The sequence below is a fragment of the Oratosquilla oratoria genome, chromosome 6 (assembly GCF_046742065.1).
Source record: "Oratosquilla oratoria isolate Oo_2021 chromosome 6, ASM4674206v1, whole genome shotgun sequence".
Taxonomy (NCBI): Eukaryota; Metazoa; Arthropoda; class Malacostraca; order Stomatopoda; family Squillidae; genus Oratosquilla; species Oratosquilla oratoria.
Genome location: NC_134782.1, coordinates 13,729,995 through 13,747,396, shown reverse-complemented (window position 1 = coordinate 13,747,396; position 17,402 = coordinate 13,729,995). Strand labels below are relative to the sequence as shown.

At 35.2% G+C, this 17,402-nt stretch overlaps 1 protein-coding gene across 10 annotated transcripts in view; it reads left to right on the top strand.

The window, feature by feature from the left end:
* Positions 1-447: 447 nt before the first annotated feature.
* shi (dynamin-1 shibire) overlaps positions 448-17,402 on the top strand; it is a 116,347-nt gene continuing 99,392 nt past the window's right edge. For all 10 annotated transcript variants that reach the window (XM_076186444.1, XM_076186450.1, XM_076186447.1 and 7 more), the window contains exon 1: positions 448-706. In XM_076186444.1, the coding sequence (XP_076042559.1) occupies positions 543-706 (164 nt within the window). In that variant the 5' untranslated portion in view covers positions 448-542. The remainder of the gene's footprint in view (positions 707-17,402) is intronic.

The window sequence follows — 17,402 nt, the reverse complement described above, 5'->3', positions numbered from 1 at the left end:
GACAGGATGCAGTCCCGTTAATGATAAAACTAGCGGAAATAGTACTCAGGTTAATTTCATTCAATGCAATATACCGGCATTTTTATTTTGTTAATACTCTTCATAAAAACTTATATTGTTAGAATTGTAAGATTTTTTTATAGATTATGGTATTACATACAATGTAGTAAATTGGTTGAATATATATATAAAGAAAAATAAGGGGCAATTTTAACAACGATCAGGTACATCCATTCTCTCACTCAAGACTCGTTTTCTTTGACTGAAGGTTTCACGAAAACACATATGATATTAATACGGAAGAAATAATGTCTATAAGTATGTCTGAATAATATGAAAATATATAGAAAAATGCATGCATTGACAAGTGTGTATTAAAAACGAATATTGATATTTTAAATGTTTTTCTCACACACGCATGCGTTGAGACTAGCGCACTGACAGAGCAGCATTATATCGAATTTTCGAACTGTCGGGTGTGTAAAGGCGACTGCCATCTTCCGTAGTGTTTTGATGTGTGAGTGAGACCAAAATATATCAAAATGTCGGGAAACGCGGGGATGGAGACGCTCATCCCCATTGTGAACAAATTGCAAGATGCATTTACAAATTTGGGAGTACATATGCAACTAGATCTACCTCAAATTGCAGTAGTAGGTGGTCAGTCGGCTGGTAAATCATCTGTATTGGAAAACTTCGTGGGGCGGTAAGTTATAGTAAGAGCTTGAAAATCCGTATAATAAGCGTTGGACGGAAGCACTGTGACATGAATGTATAGTATGCTTGCAGATTGAAAGATTCTCCATTATACCGAGAGGTAGATATAAGACTGTGTAGGCGGACCAAGTGGAAACGGGGCGGATTCTGGGAATGGCGATCAGCTGAGTAATTAGGGCTGAATTTTTCTTTCCTCATGTTTTGAGAGGAAAGACATGTTTGGTCGCTGCATGACTACCTATTACTGGCGTTTAATATCTGCAGCAAGATGTTGCAAATTGCGAATTTTAATCTTTGGTCGATTACCCATCCTTACTTTGAAAACTGGTTGAAGGAAAGACTAAACAGAATTTCATTGAGTGGACTAGAACCAGTACACGTTCTTATAGATTTGATTTGTATAAGATTGTATAGATATCCAGAATAGTGTTGTGGCTCAACATATATTGAGACCACAATGACTGATGACATTTTGTCTTCTCAGAGAGTTGAAGAAATGAGGAGACTGGTTTGTTACAAAAATGTTAATAGAAGTTGTACACAAAGGTGTCAGGTTGTAAAAGTCCTAGCACATTGTACTGAAATCAAAAGTAACTGATGGCATTACATCACAATTTTTGCATGTCTTGAACATTTTGTATTGGCTCGTTGTATTGGCCCTGATGAAAATCTAGTAGCTACCAGTGACTTAGTATTGTTTACGGACGAGTGAGCATATATTAGAAAGGCTAAGGTTTGCAGCAAAGCTGTCATTGGGATGAGGTCTGTACTTCAGTAGAACTGGTAAATTAGGAATACTGGTATGAACATCATGGTTAGTTTATATATATATATATATATATATATATATATAATATATGTATATGTATGTGTATATATATGTATATATGTATGTGTATATATATGTATATATATATGTATATATATGTATATATATATGTATATATATGTATATGTATATATAAATATATATATATATAAATGAATATATATATATATATATATATATATGTATATATATAAATGTATATATATATGTATATGTATGTGTATATATATGTATATATATATGTATATATATATGTATATGTATATATAAATATATATATATATAAATGCATATATATATATAAATGCATATATATATAAATGCATATATATATATATATATATATATATATATATAAATGTATGTATAAATGTATGTATGTATATATATATATAAATGTATGTATGTATAAATGTATGTATATATATATATATATATGTATATATATAAATGTATATATATATATGTATATGTATATATATATGTATATATAGAAATGTATATATATATATATGTACATATATATATATACATAAATGTATATATATATATATACATATGTATATGTATATATATGTATATATATGTATATATATATGAATATATATGTATATATATATATATATAAATTATATATACAAGCCCACCGGCTGCGCCGGCCAGGCTTCGCCTGGGGGCTTTGACGAATCCCCGGCGTGTGTGACCGAATTACCACCGGACGGCGTAAGCAACCATTATTTTTTTTTATATATAATATATGTATATATATAAATGTATATATATATATATATATATATATAAAAATTATATATATATGTATATATATAAATGTATATATATATGTATATATATTCAAACTGTCCTTGTTCCTTTGTTTCATGTATATATTATCTATGCATTTCTATTACTTTGTACTTGTTGGACTGAAGATGTAATATACGAAAGCACTCTGCTTCGTTAGTTTCCTTTTTCCAAGTGGTCTACTTTGCATAAGTGAACACACATACCCGTGTTCTTATAAGAATATATATATATATATATATATATATATAGATGTATATATAAATGTATATATATAGATGTATATATAAATGTATATATATAGATGTATATATAAATGTATATATATAGATGTATATATATATATATATAGATGTATATATATATATATAGATGTATATATATATATTTATATATATATATATTTATATATATTTATATATATATATATATCTTTATATATATATATATACTTTTATATATATATATATATATATATATATATATATATATATATTTATATATATATATATGTATATATAGATAGATACAGCACAGCAACACAGATTATTCCCCTACCCTTTCTGTGTTAAACAGAACAAAATTATTTAATAATAATCTTTATTGTATTTGCAAACTAAGATAATTTGAAATTTAGTTTTAATTTTTATGAGGTGGTAAGTAAAATTTTTTCGTCAGACTGGATGACTATACTCTAGGTGTGCCATTTTTTTTTTTTTTTTTTTATGAAAAAAAACAAATCTTGTCCTGTAAAATATTTGTAGACTAATATCTGATGAAGGCAAAAAACATACAGATTTCTTATTCAGAGTAGATACCCTAAGTTGTAGGAGTTCAGTATCGAAGATTGGTGTTAAGTAATACTTCTCTCATGGCAGTTTACTGCACATACACCACACTTGCCAGTCATAATTTAATATAACAAACCAATAGTAGTGCAGTATTTCATATTTCCCAGATTCATTTGACTTTGAGAACATGTCACCCAAACTGTTCTATGGAAGCCAAATACTGCTGATGTGCCAGCCCACAGGAAGTAAAGAATAGTGAAGTAATGTATGCATGTAAAACCTGGAAAGTGTATCATAGTAACTAGAAAGACCTAGCACAGAGCAGTGCCCATATATGGTGTGGGGGTGGACATTAGATAGTCAATGGAGATCATAGAGAAATTCACTAAGATTATGATTGGAAATAGCCATTTGGATACTGCCACACCTGTGGTAGACGTAGTTGAATCAGGAAATGAATTCCAGATGGAGACATATCTAAGATTGAAGAACCTCTTATACAGTTTGCCTTGACATTGTGTATAAACAATTTTGAACTGATGACCATGAATACTAGTTTAATTGGGCTGAGTGAATTGCGTGTGAACGAACATCACTAGTAAGGTAATGGACAGTGATAAATGGTAGTTCTCTTCCATCCTGGGAGTGAGACAATTGATCTTTATACCAATAAGCTTCTTCCTTATAAGGGAGGTAGCCAGACAGGGTGTGTACCTACCCCCCATTGTCACCCAGCTCCCTTTTATTTTAACTCATCCTTGTTCCCTGCCCACTGCCCATGTTGGAAGCAATGCAGCAAGAGACAGCATTGAGGCAATAAAAACAGAAATTACAGTCGGTTTGAGCTTCATATGTAAGTTAGGCAGGATTTGATTAGGTTTTGGTTTAACCATACCAGAAGGCTTTAGGTCATCTGTAAGAGAGACCAAGGGCAATAGATTGATTGATTGATAGATAACACCATGGGCTATAATTACCTTAAGGGGGGACTGAACACCATAACAAAAAAAAAATTAATATAAAAAAAGTTTATGGTCTTTCAATTTGAAACTTTCAGGTTTTATTTAAAATATAGATAGAAATATATTGTGGACCCGAGAACTTGCTGTGTCTTTACGTCATAACTTTTTTTTGACGTAATCGAATATGTATGTTGTATTTTTTGTACTACAGACTTTTTTGAAAATTCGCTATATGACGTGAGATATAGGTGTTGTAAGTATGGACACTTACGTCACCCCTTTTTTCCGCGTTTTTTTCCACTTAGATGAAGCCCGTTGCTATGTTTTTCAAGATAATGGAAAAAACAGGCGTGGGAATAAAGATATACCTATTATACACTACCAGAAGCATTTTCAGTACAATTGATTAAATTTTTTTGGCATATTTTTAATTGCAAATGTTTGGTTTTGAGATATGAGTGTTTAAAGTTTTTAGTATTGTATATCTGTTATTTATCGTGCAATTTTTATTGTATTCACACATTATTATATAATGTATATTGAATAAGTTGACAGTAAATATTTTCATACATATACATTACTATATATATTACATTAACCCCTTCCATACGGTGCCGCACACGTAGGCGTCATGGACTTAGATCTCGGTGGCAGCAGCCAATGCCAGCCGTACGACGTGTCGTAATAATACTCGCATCATAAAATATAGTCACCGCTTATATCGATCGTTCTCTCTTCACCCGTGAATTTTGATAACCATAGAAAATGCGATTACAAAAGAATTAGAAAGAATGTCATTATAGAGGGGCGACTACAATAAATATAATCAAGACGCCGATATGGCAGCCTCGCGAATACACTCGCTCCCCATGACGCCTACGTGTGCGGCACCGTATGGAAGGGGTTAAAATGTATTTGTTACTCGCCAAGCAGACCTTTTCATAATTGAAGATTTTGCTCTTTTACCGGTTTAAAACCTCACTGCTGGCGTGTCATCACTTTGTCAAATCATTACAGAGTGGTTTATTTTACCAGCAATGAGAGCGCTTTCCCTCTGCTCAATGACAAATTACCAAACAGGTGTTTGATTATCCTACACAGGCGTGATCCCAGCCCTGTATGTTTCTCCTTTGCCAGCTATTGTCTCTTCTCCTGAATTTTCCTCATCTTCTTCTCTTCATCTGGAAGAAAGCACTTTGTCAGCTGTGTTGTCAGGCGTGGTGGTATTTGGTAGTGGAGGTGGTGGTGGTGGTGACGTGCGAGGAGGTGATGTCCCTCCTCCAAGCCTCTCACGCCTTGCCCTCCTTCTAGCACAACTTTCATTCAACTTTTGGCTCAACTTTTTCATCTTTTCCTTGGTTTTCCTCTTCATCGTGATGCAGATGATGATTGGACATCTAGTAGATGTAGTAATGTCCAGGAAATAAGGCAAACAGCAGCACAGGAACACAATATTGCCACAGTCAGTAACGTGTTTATGCATCAGTCTACTCTGATGTTTGATGGGTAACTTAGGCTTGAAGCATGCTGTGCACACCATATGAAAGAGGAAGTCACGCTGATGCCAGACATACATGGAATTAGACAAGCAAAAACAAGACATTTATAGATATTTAGGGCCCATTCATGCATGAACTATTTAATTGACACTCCTCCTGGGCCCTTTAAACTCCCTCCATCACGCTGGGGAGGAAAAAGTTGTTCATATTTTGCTTTTAGGATATTTACATTTTTCAAATGTGCCCATATCTAAAATTTGATTTTTTGGATGAAAATTTCATGATTCTAGGTGTTCAGTCCCCCCTTAAAGTGATAATAGCAGAGTAGTAAAAAAATCAATGTAGAGTGAAAATAATGAACAGGTTAGTATAGGGGATTTAAATGGGGCAACTCCCCAGTCCACATGGTAAGAATGTAGCATGAAATGATATTTTGGTATTTTCACAACTGTAGGCCTCCTAAGCAGGCTGTAATTGCAGTATAGTGGATACATTGGAGGAGTCCAAAATCACCATAGAGAAAAATAGTAGGTTTTTCATGGTTAGGTTAGAACAAGGTTCAAAGTGGAGGGGTTTTCTCCCTTCAGGTTAGGCTAGATCATACCATGGCATGGTATTTTGTCTACTTCACAATAGGAAGCTGCCAATATCAGGGAGAATTGCTATATAGTGGAATTAACAAACCATTCAGAAATCATAATGCAATGAAAATAAAGTTGTTAGTGTAGGGAATGTGTTTCATGTTCACTGTAGTATAATGGAAGTTATTCATTCTTCATCAAGATGCCTCTTTCCACCTAAAACCTCCAGTTTCCCAAGGGTCATGAAGCCACATGACAGCATAATCTACAGTTACCTCTTATTAACTGCATTGCATAAAAATAAATAAATTATAGGTAATTAGCCCATGTACTCCAAAGCTCATGGTTGAACAGATTTTCCAATGACAGCATAAGACAGTGCATGGTTTCAGTACAAGCACAACTCAACACTGAAAATCTTCCTTTGTTCATTCCAGTGATAATAGGCAAAGAGGGCCAGAGTAAACCAGTTTTGTCCCCATTGCAAACCTGTGATTAATGCAATTCATTACATCACTATTAGCTCATTAGGTTTCCATGTGATTTGAGTTCAATTGATTTTTCCCTTAGTGACTTATAAGTCCACTTGGTGGCTGTTTCCAGTTACTTGGGAGCTGTGGTTCTCCTGCAAGAGAGGACTGGTGTAACAAACTGGATCAGCACTTTTTGTATCTGCACTCCCAACTTCACCTTACACCTTACAAAACTACCATAGCCACCCATCACTAGTCTATAAAAACTGGATACCAGGCTGCTGTGCAAGCTTCTTACCAACAGCCTTAAAAGAAACAATGTACACCTTGACCCCACATGATCATACTTGCATGGACCACCTATGAGCAGCTGTATTTAGATTTTTCTCTTGCTTAGCTTTACAAATTTTGGACTATGTAAACCTAATCATTGATACAGGCTTTGAGCACACATACTCAAAATTTCTTGTTAGATCAAGCTTCAGAGGAACACTGAAATTCACTCACTCCTTACACCAACACTTTCCCTGGATATCCTGGTTATACGGTTCTGTTAATTTTTCCATGTGTATACCAAAGGCCTCACCTTCCCCCATCCTATAAGGGAGGTAGCCAGCCAAGCCATGCACCCATCCAAAACCCATTTTTTCCCTAATATCTTAGCTTCTTGTGGTTGAAAGGCCAATAATTACAGGTGGCTATACAGTTGGACTGTAAAATCATGATAATCGTAAAATATTCTCAAAATCCCAGCAAAAGCACTGGGACAGTTTAACTGTAAATGTACACAATAGAAGTGTAAACAATACACCACCCATGGTTGCATATGTTCTGAAAGTAACTGTCACTCTCTGCACAGTGTAGGAATTTTTAAAGTTTGGACAAACATTTGGATCACCACATTTTGTCCATTGCATTTAGGAGCCATTGAATGGAAGGAACTTATTCATTGCATGCTATTTAGGAAAAATATACACTATACTGCTAACATTTTTATTGCCTTGACCATCTTTACCAACCTCTATGGCTTTCAACAATATTGCCTTCTTCATGTTCTCAGCACATGCCAATGTCTGATTTTTTCCTCTAATTCTGGTAGTATTATATTTAGTTATCTAGATACAATATGTATATGATGAAAGTGTGTGCAATTTATTTTTTATGGGTGGGAGATATTTTATGGAGTACTTGGGGTAGGTTATTTTAGATATTTGAGTAGGTTGTGTTTGTGTGATGTCATGTAAGGATTGGGTGGATTTGAGGGCTTATACAAAAATTATGTAAAATATACAATTACACATCAAAGTAAGTACTCTACATTGGACTGCCAAGTTCTATACTTAATTAAATAGCAGGGAAATCACTCTAAGACCAGCTAGGATAGGTGGAAAGAAATAGACTACTAATATACTAATGATGATAATAATTGTCTCACATTTTTATAAATGGAAAACCCACAACCCCACAGTGGCTGGCAAAAGTCCTTGAGCCCTCCCACATATATCTCAGGGAAGAAACTTTGGACTGGTGTTATATTGGGCTGTTTCTATGCCACCATCTGTAAATAGTAGAAGGAAGTATTGGTCATCAATTTGCTGCTGGAAGTCTTGTGCAGGAGACTCGCAGCCTTCAGGTAACTAGCAGCAGTCACCAGATTGGCCCATAAGTCACTCAAAGAAGAAATATTGTGTTATCTGAGTATGGTTAGGGTGGGGCAATGTAAGATGAGCTCACTGTCTTCCTTGTGGTGGTTGAACCTGGTGTGCCATATTTCTGTGGCCAGACCTGTTCTGTGTATTGTATTAGATGATGTTAATGTGGTTCTTGCCTCTTGGGGAGGATTTTTCTTTGGGGCTAATGTCTGAAGGGTTTGATGGAGAAAGGTGTGTGGTGGTCAGTCTTGAGAGGCTCGTTTTTTTTTATACGAGTGTGGATGTATTTTTGTGTGGTGCAGGTGCAAGTTTGTTGTAGATGTTTGAATGTATGTATATGTATGTATGTCTATTTATCAAGAGCTTTTTCCCCCTTATAAGGGATATAGCTAAGTCAAAGGTATGTATCCACTCCCACTCATTCCATTCCCCTCCACCACCCTTTCTTCCCTCTCTTATTAGCTCCTCATGGACAATGGGTCATCCCTGTATCCCGGCCACTGCCCTGGGTCAGAAGCAATGTACTAAGACAGAGTACATCCACAGCAAGACTGCTTCACTTAATCAGTGACCCCCTCTCCATCCCTTATGCAGAAAAGTAGAAGACTGGCTGAAATCCCTTTGGGCTGTGTCAAAATATCATTCACATATAATCACCCCCTGCCCCTCCCTTGCATAACTGTATCATCTATACACAGCCACTCTCCAATCATCAGTATCTCCTGCCTTCTCCCTTCCTTGCTCAATGTCCCTCTATTAAACAAACATAAACCACTTCGGTACAACGACTCCTACCTAGGCGTCATGAAGTGTGAGTGAGTACATGAGGATGTAAGTGTCATCATCTTGATTATATATTTTTTTGTAGTTGCACATGAGTTACCTCTGGATTCTGTGAACTAGTTTGATCACATTATCTGTGTTTATTATTACTCAGAGTAAAAGAGAACAAGTAATACAACAGTGACTATATTTTATAATGTGAGTAGTGTGCTGTATTGTACATATGGCACCCAATGCTGTGTGCAAGAATATGACTTATACTGAAGTGGTTAAATAACTTCACCAGTCAGTTTACCATCACTGTACCTCTTTTTTGACATTCTGCATGACACCCATCCAATCCAGGTGCATTGATTGCTCTCATGATCTTAACAACTCCCTTCACTCTGCCCATCTTCCTCTTACTGCCGTCTCTTCCATTATCATCTCTCCATCTGCACCTTTTGCCTTTTCTACTTGATTCACCTCCTATTCCTCTTATAATTTCTTTCCAAAATATCTTTTTATTAATTTCAAAATTTTCAGTTGTACTCTTACCCCATTTCACATCTGCTCTCCTCTTTGCCTCATTTATCTTATGCTTTACTTATATATATATTTTTTTTTGTACCCCGTATGATTCTCTCATCTTATTTTGTAACCAGTCTGTGAATGCTCGCTTCTTCTCTTCTACAACCTTCTTTGTTTCATCATCCCACCACTCACTACCCTTCCTTCTATTTCCTCTCATCCTCCTTGTTCCACACACCATCTTTGCACACCTTGTGACTCCCTCCATGAACCATCCCCATTCCTCCTCCACTCCTAGCTCTACTCTATCCTTCACTCCCTCCCACTCCTCTCTCAGCTTCTTCTTGTACTCCTTCTCTTTTTCTTTCTCATTTAAGCAGTTTACTCTAAGCACCTCCCTATCTTCTGTCCTTTAATCTCTTTCTCCATCTATCCTCCACTCCCAACTTACCTTCCAAGAAATTATCTGATATTCCCCCACTCTCCCCTTAGAATCCTTAACTCTTCCCACTCTTTTCCTGGTTACCACTTTATAGTCCACTAATGCTCCATCTACCACCCTCTCCCATGTGTACTTATGCTTAACTTTCTTCCTAAGCACTGTGTTTTCTATCATCAACTCTTTTTCTAGATATCTCTACCATCAACTCTCCACCATGATTTTTTTCCTGAAACTCCACACTTCCCAACCACTCTGTCTCATGGTTCATATCCTATGCTAGCATTAAGGTCTCTCAATACCACTACATTGGCATTTCTCCCCAAACCCTCAATGCATTCATTTAAATCTATCCAAAAAGTCTCCCTTTCCTCTTCACTCTTCTCACTTCCAGGCCATACACTTACAAAAACCCACATCTCCCCAGTTTCACATTCATCCACATTAACCTTGAAGAAACCTTTCAGTTTCTGCTTCTTAAAGACTGCTTATGGCTGGTTTTAGTGTTTGTTTTCTTGTTGATTTTCATGGTTGCATCTTTGATGTGCAAAATGAAAGTTGTGTATCAAAAGTAAGGTACCACAAGATGTGCTATCAAGGGGCAGCACCAACAACTGGGGGTAGATAGATAATCTGATGAAGATGGTTAGAGGGCTCTAACAAAGAAGTGCGTACATATCATTTTGATATGACATCCTACTGGGAAAATTTTAGTATCTTGAATGCAAGTGTTCTATTGGGGTGGTCATAGCACATCCTATTATTATTCTCGATGCTTTGATACTTTTTGTATAGTTTGTTAAATTTTAGATTTTGCTGATAGTCGAGAACTTAACTGGAAGCTTAGTCAAGTGTGGTGCTTGGGAATTGTTTGTAGGGGTTCTTTCTGTTGTACAAAGCCCGTGCTTGTGATTGGTTTTACTAGGTTTATTTTCTTGTTGGTTTTTACTGTCCAGTCTTCGATGTGCATGCTGAAGGTCATACGGGTATCAAAAGTGAAGCCTAGAATTTTAAGGTTCTTTTCCAAGGTTTTGGCTATTTAATTTCATGATTGTCTTGAGTGAGTGATGTTACTGTTTATTTCTGTGCCATTGTTCTAGTTCTTGGTTGCTACATTGGGTGATTATCAGTTCATTCGTATAGGTGTATTGGTACTGCTCCCTTTGGGGACTTAACTGTATATTCTTTGTGCCCCAGCAATTTGGTTAGTTTAGGTTACTCTGCACTTTCTACCTGTAAGATTGTTGTGCATATATTTTTTTTTTCATCATATGCCAGGGAACTTTATCAAATGCTTTGTTAATGTTTGTAGGTAAGTGCTTTGTAATGTCTGTTGATCAAATGCATCGTAAATGTATGTGGGCACCATGAACATTCTAGTGGAGCTTTCCTGTTGAATACCTCCAACACTTGTTGAGTGATGTTTGTGAGCATCATGCAGGTGGAACCCTCTTTGAATGTATGTTGGTTTGAGGAATTGGGTAGTTTAGTTACACTTCTTTTTGCTACTAATCATGCCATCAGCTTACATAAAATATTACAAAATTAATAAGCAAAAAAGAAGTAAAGAACTGTGGGGAAACCATAAAGAGAGATGGTTTTAGAGAAGGAAGGTTGTGTGTATGAAATCTACATTATTATTATTATTATTATTATTATTATTATTATTTTATTTTTTATTTTTTCCAAGAATGGTTGATGTACTGCAAGATGGGGTTGGGTAGACTGTGTATGGTTGGATCTGAAGAAATTGTTTGATAAAATATCTCATAATAGACTTGGAAATTTGAACATATTGGAGGACTGAATGGATGAAGAATATCCTCAAAGACCAGTGCATGAGAACCATAGTGAAGGACGATTCACCATGGGCTTAGATCATGTGCTTGACTCAAGATTAACAGCCAATACAATGCTGAATAAGAGCTCATAGATTGTTTTGGCTGCTGTATGGGTCTGACTTTACACACACACACACACACACACACTTCAACGAATGGACGGCTTAGAAGACGTTCTGAAGAAAAGTGAAGTCTGTGGATCCCAACGCAAAGAGAAGTGCCTAGTGTTTTTGCAGGGTGGGGGGGAAATTGCTCGTGGAGTAGTGGGAACGTAGGGAAAGAGGAAAAGGGGAGGGATTACTGAGGGAAATGGAAGGAAATGAGGAGGGAGTAGACTTTGCCCAGCCAGACAAGCGGAAGGTAAACAAAAGAATTAGCGAGGATCAAATGTCTAATAAAAATGTAAAGATTAGAAGTATAGAGAGGAGCAATACAGAAGGAAGTGACGAGAATATGTTCCAGGGATTTAAAGAGGGTGGGGGGGACACAACCCCCCCCCCCCCGACTGATAAGACTAGAGGAGAGAGTTGATAAGGTGATCGAGGACTTGGAGCGTAAGTTAGGTAACGTAGACTCCATTTTCCAAAGAATTGAAAGGTTGGAACAACTAGAGAAGGCTAACAGAAACTTAACTGAAGAAATAGAGGACCTAAAAAGACAGTTAGGAAATGTAAAGGAGGAGAATGAGAAATTGAAGAAGAATAGTAATGAAAACAAAGAGAAAATAGCTACAGAAGCTAAAAATTGGAGAATAACTCAAGAAGGGAATAAGGTTTCATTCACTGACATAGTCAAACAGCAATTGAAAGAACATAATGAAGACTCAGTTATTAAAGTGATGAGACAGAAGGAGAATATAGTAAGAGAATTAGCTGACAAAAAGAATTGTATAATTATATTAGGAATGGAAGAGAAACATAACCCAGATAGAACCGCAAGAATCAAGGAGGAAAATGAAAGAGTAAGCAGTTTATTAAAATTAGTCCAGGAAGATGAACCAGAAATTATAAAGGAAATTGAGGAAAAATTCAGACTCGGAAAATATAGTACAGATAAGACCAGACCAATTAAGATTAAATTCAGGTCACAAACAACAGCAGAGAAAATTCTATCCAAGACAGGGAAACTAGCAACAAATGATCAATATAAAAAGGTATGGATAAAAAGAGAAATGAATAAGGAGGAAAGAGAGGCAGAAAAGCAGAAAAGAATTGAAGCTAAGGCAAAAAACGAGAACAGAACGGAGTCAGAGAAAGAGAGATTCTATTGGAGAGTAGTGAACATGAAAATAAAGCAGTTCGACATACTAAAGAAAAACATAAGGGAAACAGAGAATACAATGGAAGTGGCAGAAAACTAAGAGTGTCTTACACAAATATAGATGGATTGATAACAGGATTGAATGAACTGAATGATTATTTGAAAGAAAAAGAACCGGACATAATGGGAATTGTAGAAACAAAATTAAAAGGCCCACTACCACCCAACAGTGTAGGACATGATACATACAATTATTGGATTAGAAACAGAGAGAAAAAACAAGGGGGTGGAGTTATGTTCCTGACTAAGAAGGATATAAACGTGAAAGGTGTCATATATGGAAAGAATACAGTAGAGATGATTATGATAGAAGTGGAAGACCGAGATAAGAAGAGCAGAAAATTTGTGATCAATTATGTGCCTCCGAAAACAGCCTCATGGGAGGAGAGTGAACATAAAAGTATGTTAGAGGACACAAAGATAGCATTAACTAAAATAATGGAAGACGGAGGAAGAATAGTTATGATGGGCGACTTTAATTGCAAAGAAATCTGCTGGGAAGAAATGACAGTAAAGAGTGGTGATGACTCATGGGGAAATGCTCTACTTGAGATGATTACTGACCATACAATGACGCAATGGATACAAGAGAACACTAGGTATAGAAATGAAGAAGAACCATCGAGGCTAGACTTAATAATTACATCTGAACCTAGAATAGTGGACAAGATTGAATATAAAACACCAATAGGTAAAAGTGACCACATACTGATTGAACTGGAACTTAATGAAGAAAAATATATGAAAAGAAATGAACAATATAGAAAAGGAAGAATGATGTATGAAAAAACAAACTTTGATAAGATAAGAGAATTCTTCCAACAAGAAAACTGGGAAGAAATATACAAAGAAGAAACAACAGTGGAAGAGAAATGGAATATTTTGACAAAAATTTACAAAAAAGGAGTGGAAAAGTATGTCCCAAGACAAAAACAAGAAAAAGAATATGTAAAATGCTGGTACAACAAAAGTTGTAGGGAGTTAAAGGACAAAAGAGACAAAGCCTGGAACAGATGGAAAAAAGACAGAAGACCTGAAAAATGGAAAATATATACTGGTTATAGAAATGAATATGTACAAAAGTGCAGAGAGGAAAAAAGAAAATATGAAAAAGATGTTATAGAAAAGTGTAAAGATCAACCAAAACTATTCTACAGATTTGTAAACAATAAACTGAAAAACAAACAAGACTTAGAGAAATTAAGACAAGGAGGAGTTGAATACACTGAGGAAATGGAAATGGCAGAAATTATGAACAAACATTTTAAATCAGTGTTTACAAGGGAAAATATACAACCTGAAGAGATTGAGTGGAAGGAAAAAGTCCCCCCTATGGAAGAAATAGAAGTAACAAAGAATGAAATATTGACACACTTGGGTAATTTTGATGTCAGAAAATCGCATGGGCCAGATGAAATAGCAAACTGGATTCTGAAAGAATGCAGGAATGAACTGGCAGACAAAATACATAGCATAATAAGCAGTTCCTTAAAAGAAGGAAAAGTTCCAGAAGATTGGAAAAAAGCAAATATAGTACCTATATATAAAGGAGGAAATAAAGAAGAACCTACCAACTATAGACCAGTCTCTCTAACAAGTACAATAGCAAAAATATGTGAAAGAATTATCAAAAGTAGATGGGTAAAATACTTGGAAAAAAACAACGTACTAAATCCAAGGCAATTTGGATTCAGACAAGGACGATCATGCGTCACCAATTTAATATGTTTCTATTCAAGGCTAATAGATATAATACAAGAAAGAGATGGATGGGCTGATTGTGCATTTCTAGACCTAAAAAAAGCTTTTGACAAAGTACCACATAAGAAGTTGCTTAAGAAATTAGAATATGAAGGAGGAATACAAGGTAAATTGCTAAATTGGATGGAAGACTTTTTGCAAGAAAGAAAAATGAGAGTAGTGATAAGAGATCAGCACTCAAAATGGAATGAAGTAATAAGCGGTGTCCCGCAGGGAACAGTTCTGGCCCCAATAATGTTTGCTATATATATTAATGATATGGATGAAGGAATTGAAAGCTATATGAGCTTCTTTGCAGATGATGCAAAATTACTGAAAAGAGTGAAAACTGAAGAAGATTGTGAATCACTACAGAGAGATCTAAATAAAGTACAAGAATGGAGTAGGAAGTGGGAGATGGAGTTCAATACAAAAAAGTGTAGTATAATGGAATTTGGAAAAAGCAAAAACAGAATAACAGGATCATATAATTTGGGAAAAGAAGGAATAAAAAAAGTAGAAAATGAGAAGGACCTGGGAGTCATTGTTATGAATAATATGTCACCTGAGAAACATATAAATAAGATTTTTGGAGAAACTTATAATTTAATAAGAACAATCAAAGTGGCATTTACATACCTGGATGAAGAAATGGTGAGGAAAATCCTAATCACCCTGATAAGACCAAGATTGGAATATGCAGCAACGATATGGTCACCAAGTACAAAAAAATGTATAAAAAAACTTGAAAGAATACAAAGAGCAATTACAAAACTGGCACCAACACTCTCAAAACTATCATATGAAGAGAGACTACAAAAACTTAAACTACAGACACTAGAGCAAAGAAGAGAGAGAGGAGATTTGATAGCTATTTACAGAATCATGAAAGGCATAGAAATTACTGATAGAGAGAATCTGATAAAATGGGATGACAGAAATACAAGAGGACACGGAAAGAAAATAAAAAAAGACAGCTATAGAAGAGATTTTAAGAAGAACAGCTTTCCTCACAGAGCAATAGACAGTTGGAACAAGTTAGATGAGAAAGTGGTGTGTGCAAAAACAATACATGAATTTAAAAATAGTTTAGATAAAATGAGATATGAAGACGGGACCCCACGAGCATAGCTCCCCTTCCCGTAAAATACAACTAGGTAAATACAAGTTATAGACCAGTATCCCTGACAAGCACAATTGCTAAAATATGCGAAAGTTATTAAAAACAAATGGACTAAACACTTGGAAAAGAACAAAATATTAAATCTCAACCAATTTGGATTTAAAAGTGGAAGATCATGTACTACAAACTTAATATGGTTTTACTCAAGATAACTAGACATAATACAAGAAAGAGATGGCTGGGCAGATTGTGCCTTCCTGGACCTACAAAAGGCTTTCGACAAAGTACCACACAAAAAAATACTAAGAAAAATTGAACTAATAGGTGGAATACAAGGAGAATTATTGGAATGGATGGGAGACTTCTTGAAAGGAAGAAAAATGGGAGTGATACTTAGAGAAAAGAACTCAAAATGGGTAGACATGATAAGTGGAGTACCCCAAGGCTCTGTATTGGCTCCAATAATGTTTGCTATTTATATAAATGACATGGATGAAGGAATTAAATGCTTCATAAACTTCTTTGCAGATGATGAAAAACTATTGAAGAAAGTGAGTAACGAAGATTGTAAATCTTTTCAGGGAGATCTAGACAAAGTCTGGAACTGGAGTAAAAAGAATGAAGTTAATTTCAACATTAAAAAATGTAGTATAATGGAATTTGGAAAAAGCAAAAATAGAAAATCCGGCAAACACTAAATTGGAACAAAAGTTACAAATGTAAACTCAGAAAGAGATATAGAAGTGATCATTTCAAATGACATGACACCAGACAAACCTGTAAATAAAATAGTTGAAGAAACCTGCAACTTTATAAGATCAATGAAAGTGGCCTTTCACTACATGGATGAGGTGATGGTGAAGAAAATCCTAGTTACACTTATAAGACCAAAATTAGAGTATGTAGCGATATGGTCACCCAGTGCAAAAAACAAACAAACAAAAAAACAAAAAACAAACAAAACATAAACTAGAAAGAATTCAAAGAGCACTAACAAAGATGGCACCAACACTCAGTATGCAGACATATGAACAAAGATTAAAAAAACTAAAAATACTAACTCTGGAGCAAAGAAGAGGAAGAGGTGATTTGATATTCATATATAGAATTATGAAAGGGATGAAAATCCTTGATAGGGATGATCTACTTAATTGGGGCAATAGAAATACAAGGGGACACAAGAAGAAACTTAGGAGGACAGTTACAGAAGAGATCTGAAAAAGAATAGCTTACCACATAGAGTGATAGATATATGGAATAAATTAAAAGAGAAAACTGTGAGTGCTAAAATTATACATGACTTTAAGATGTGGAAAGATACAACTGGAGGTCCCTACGAGC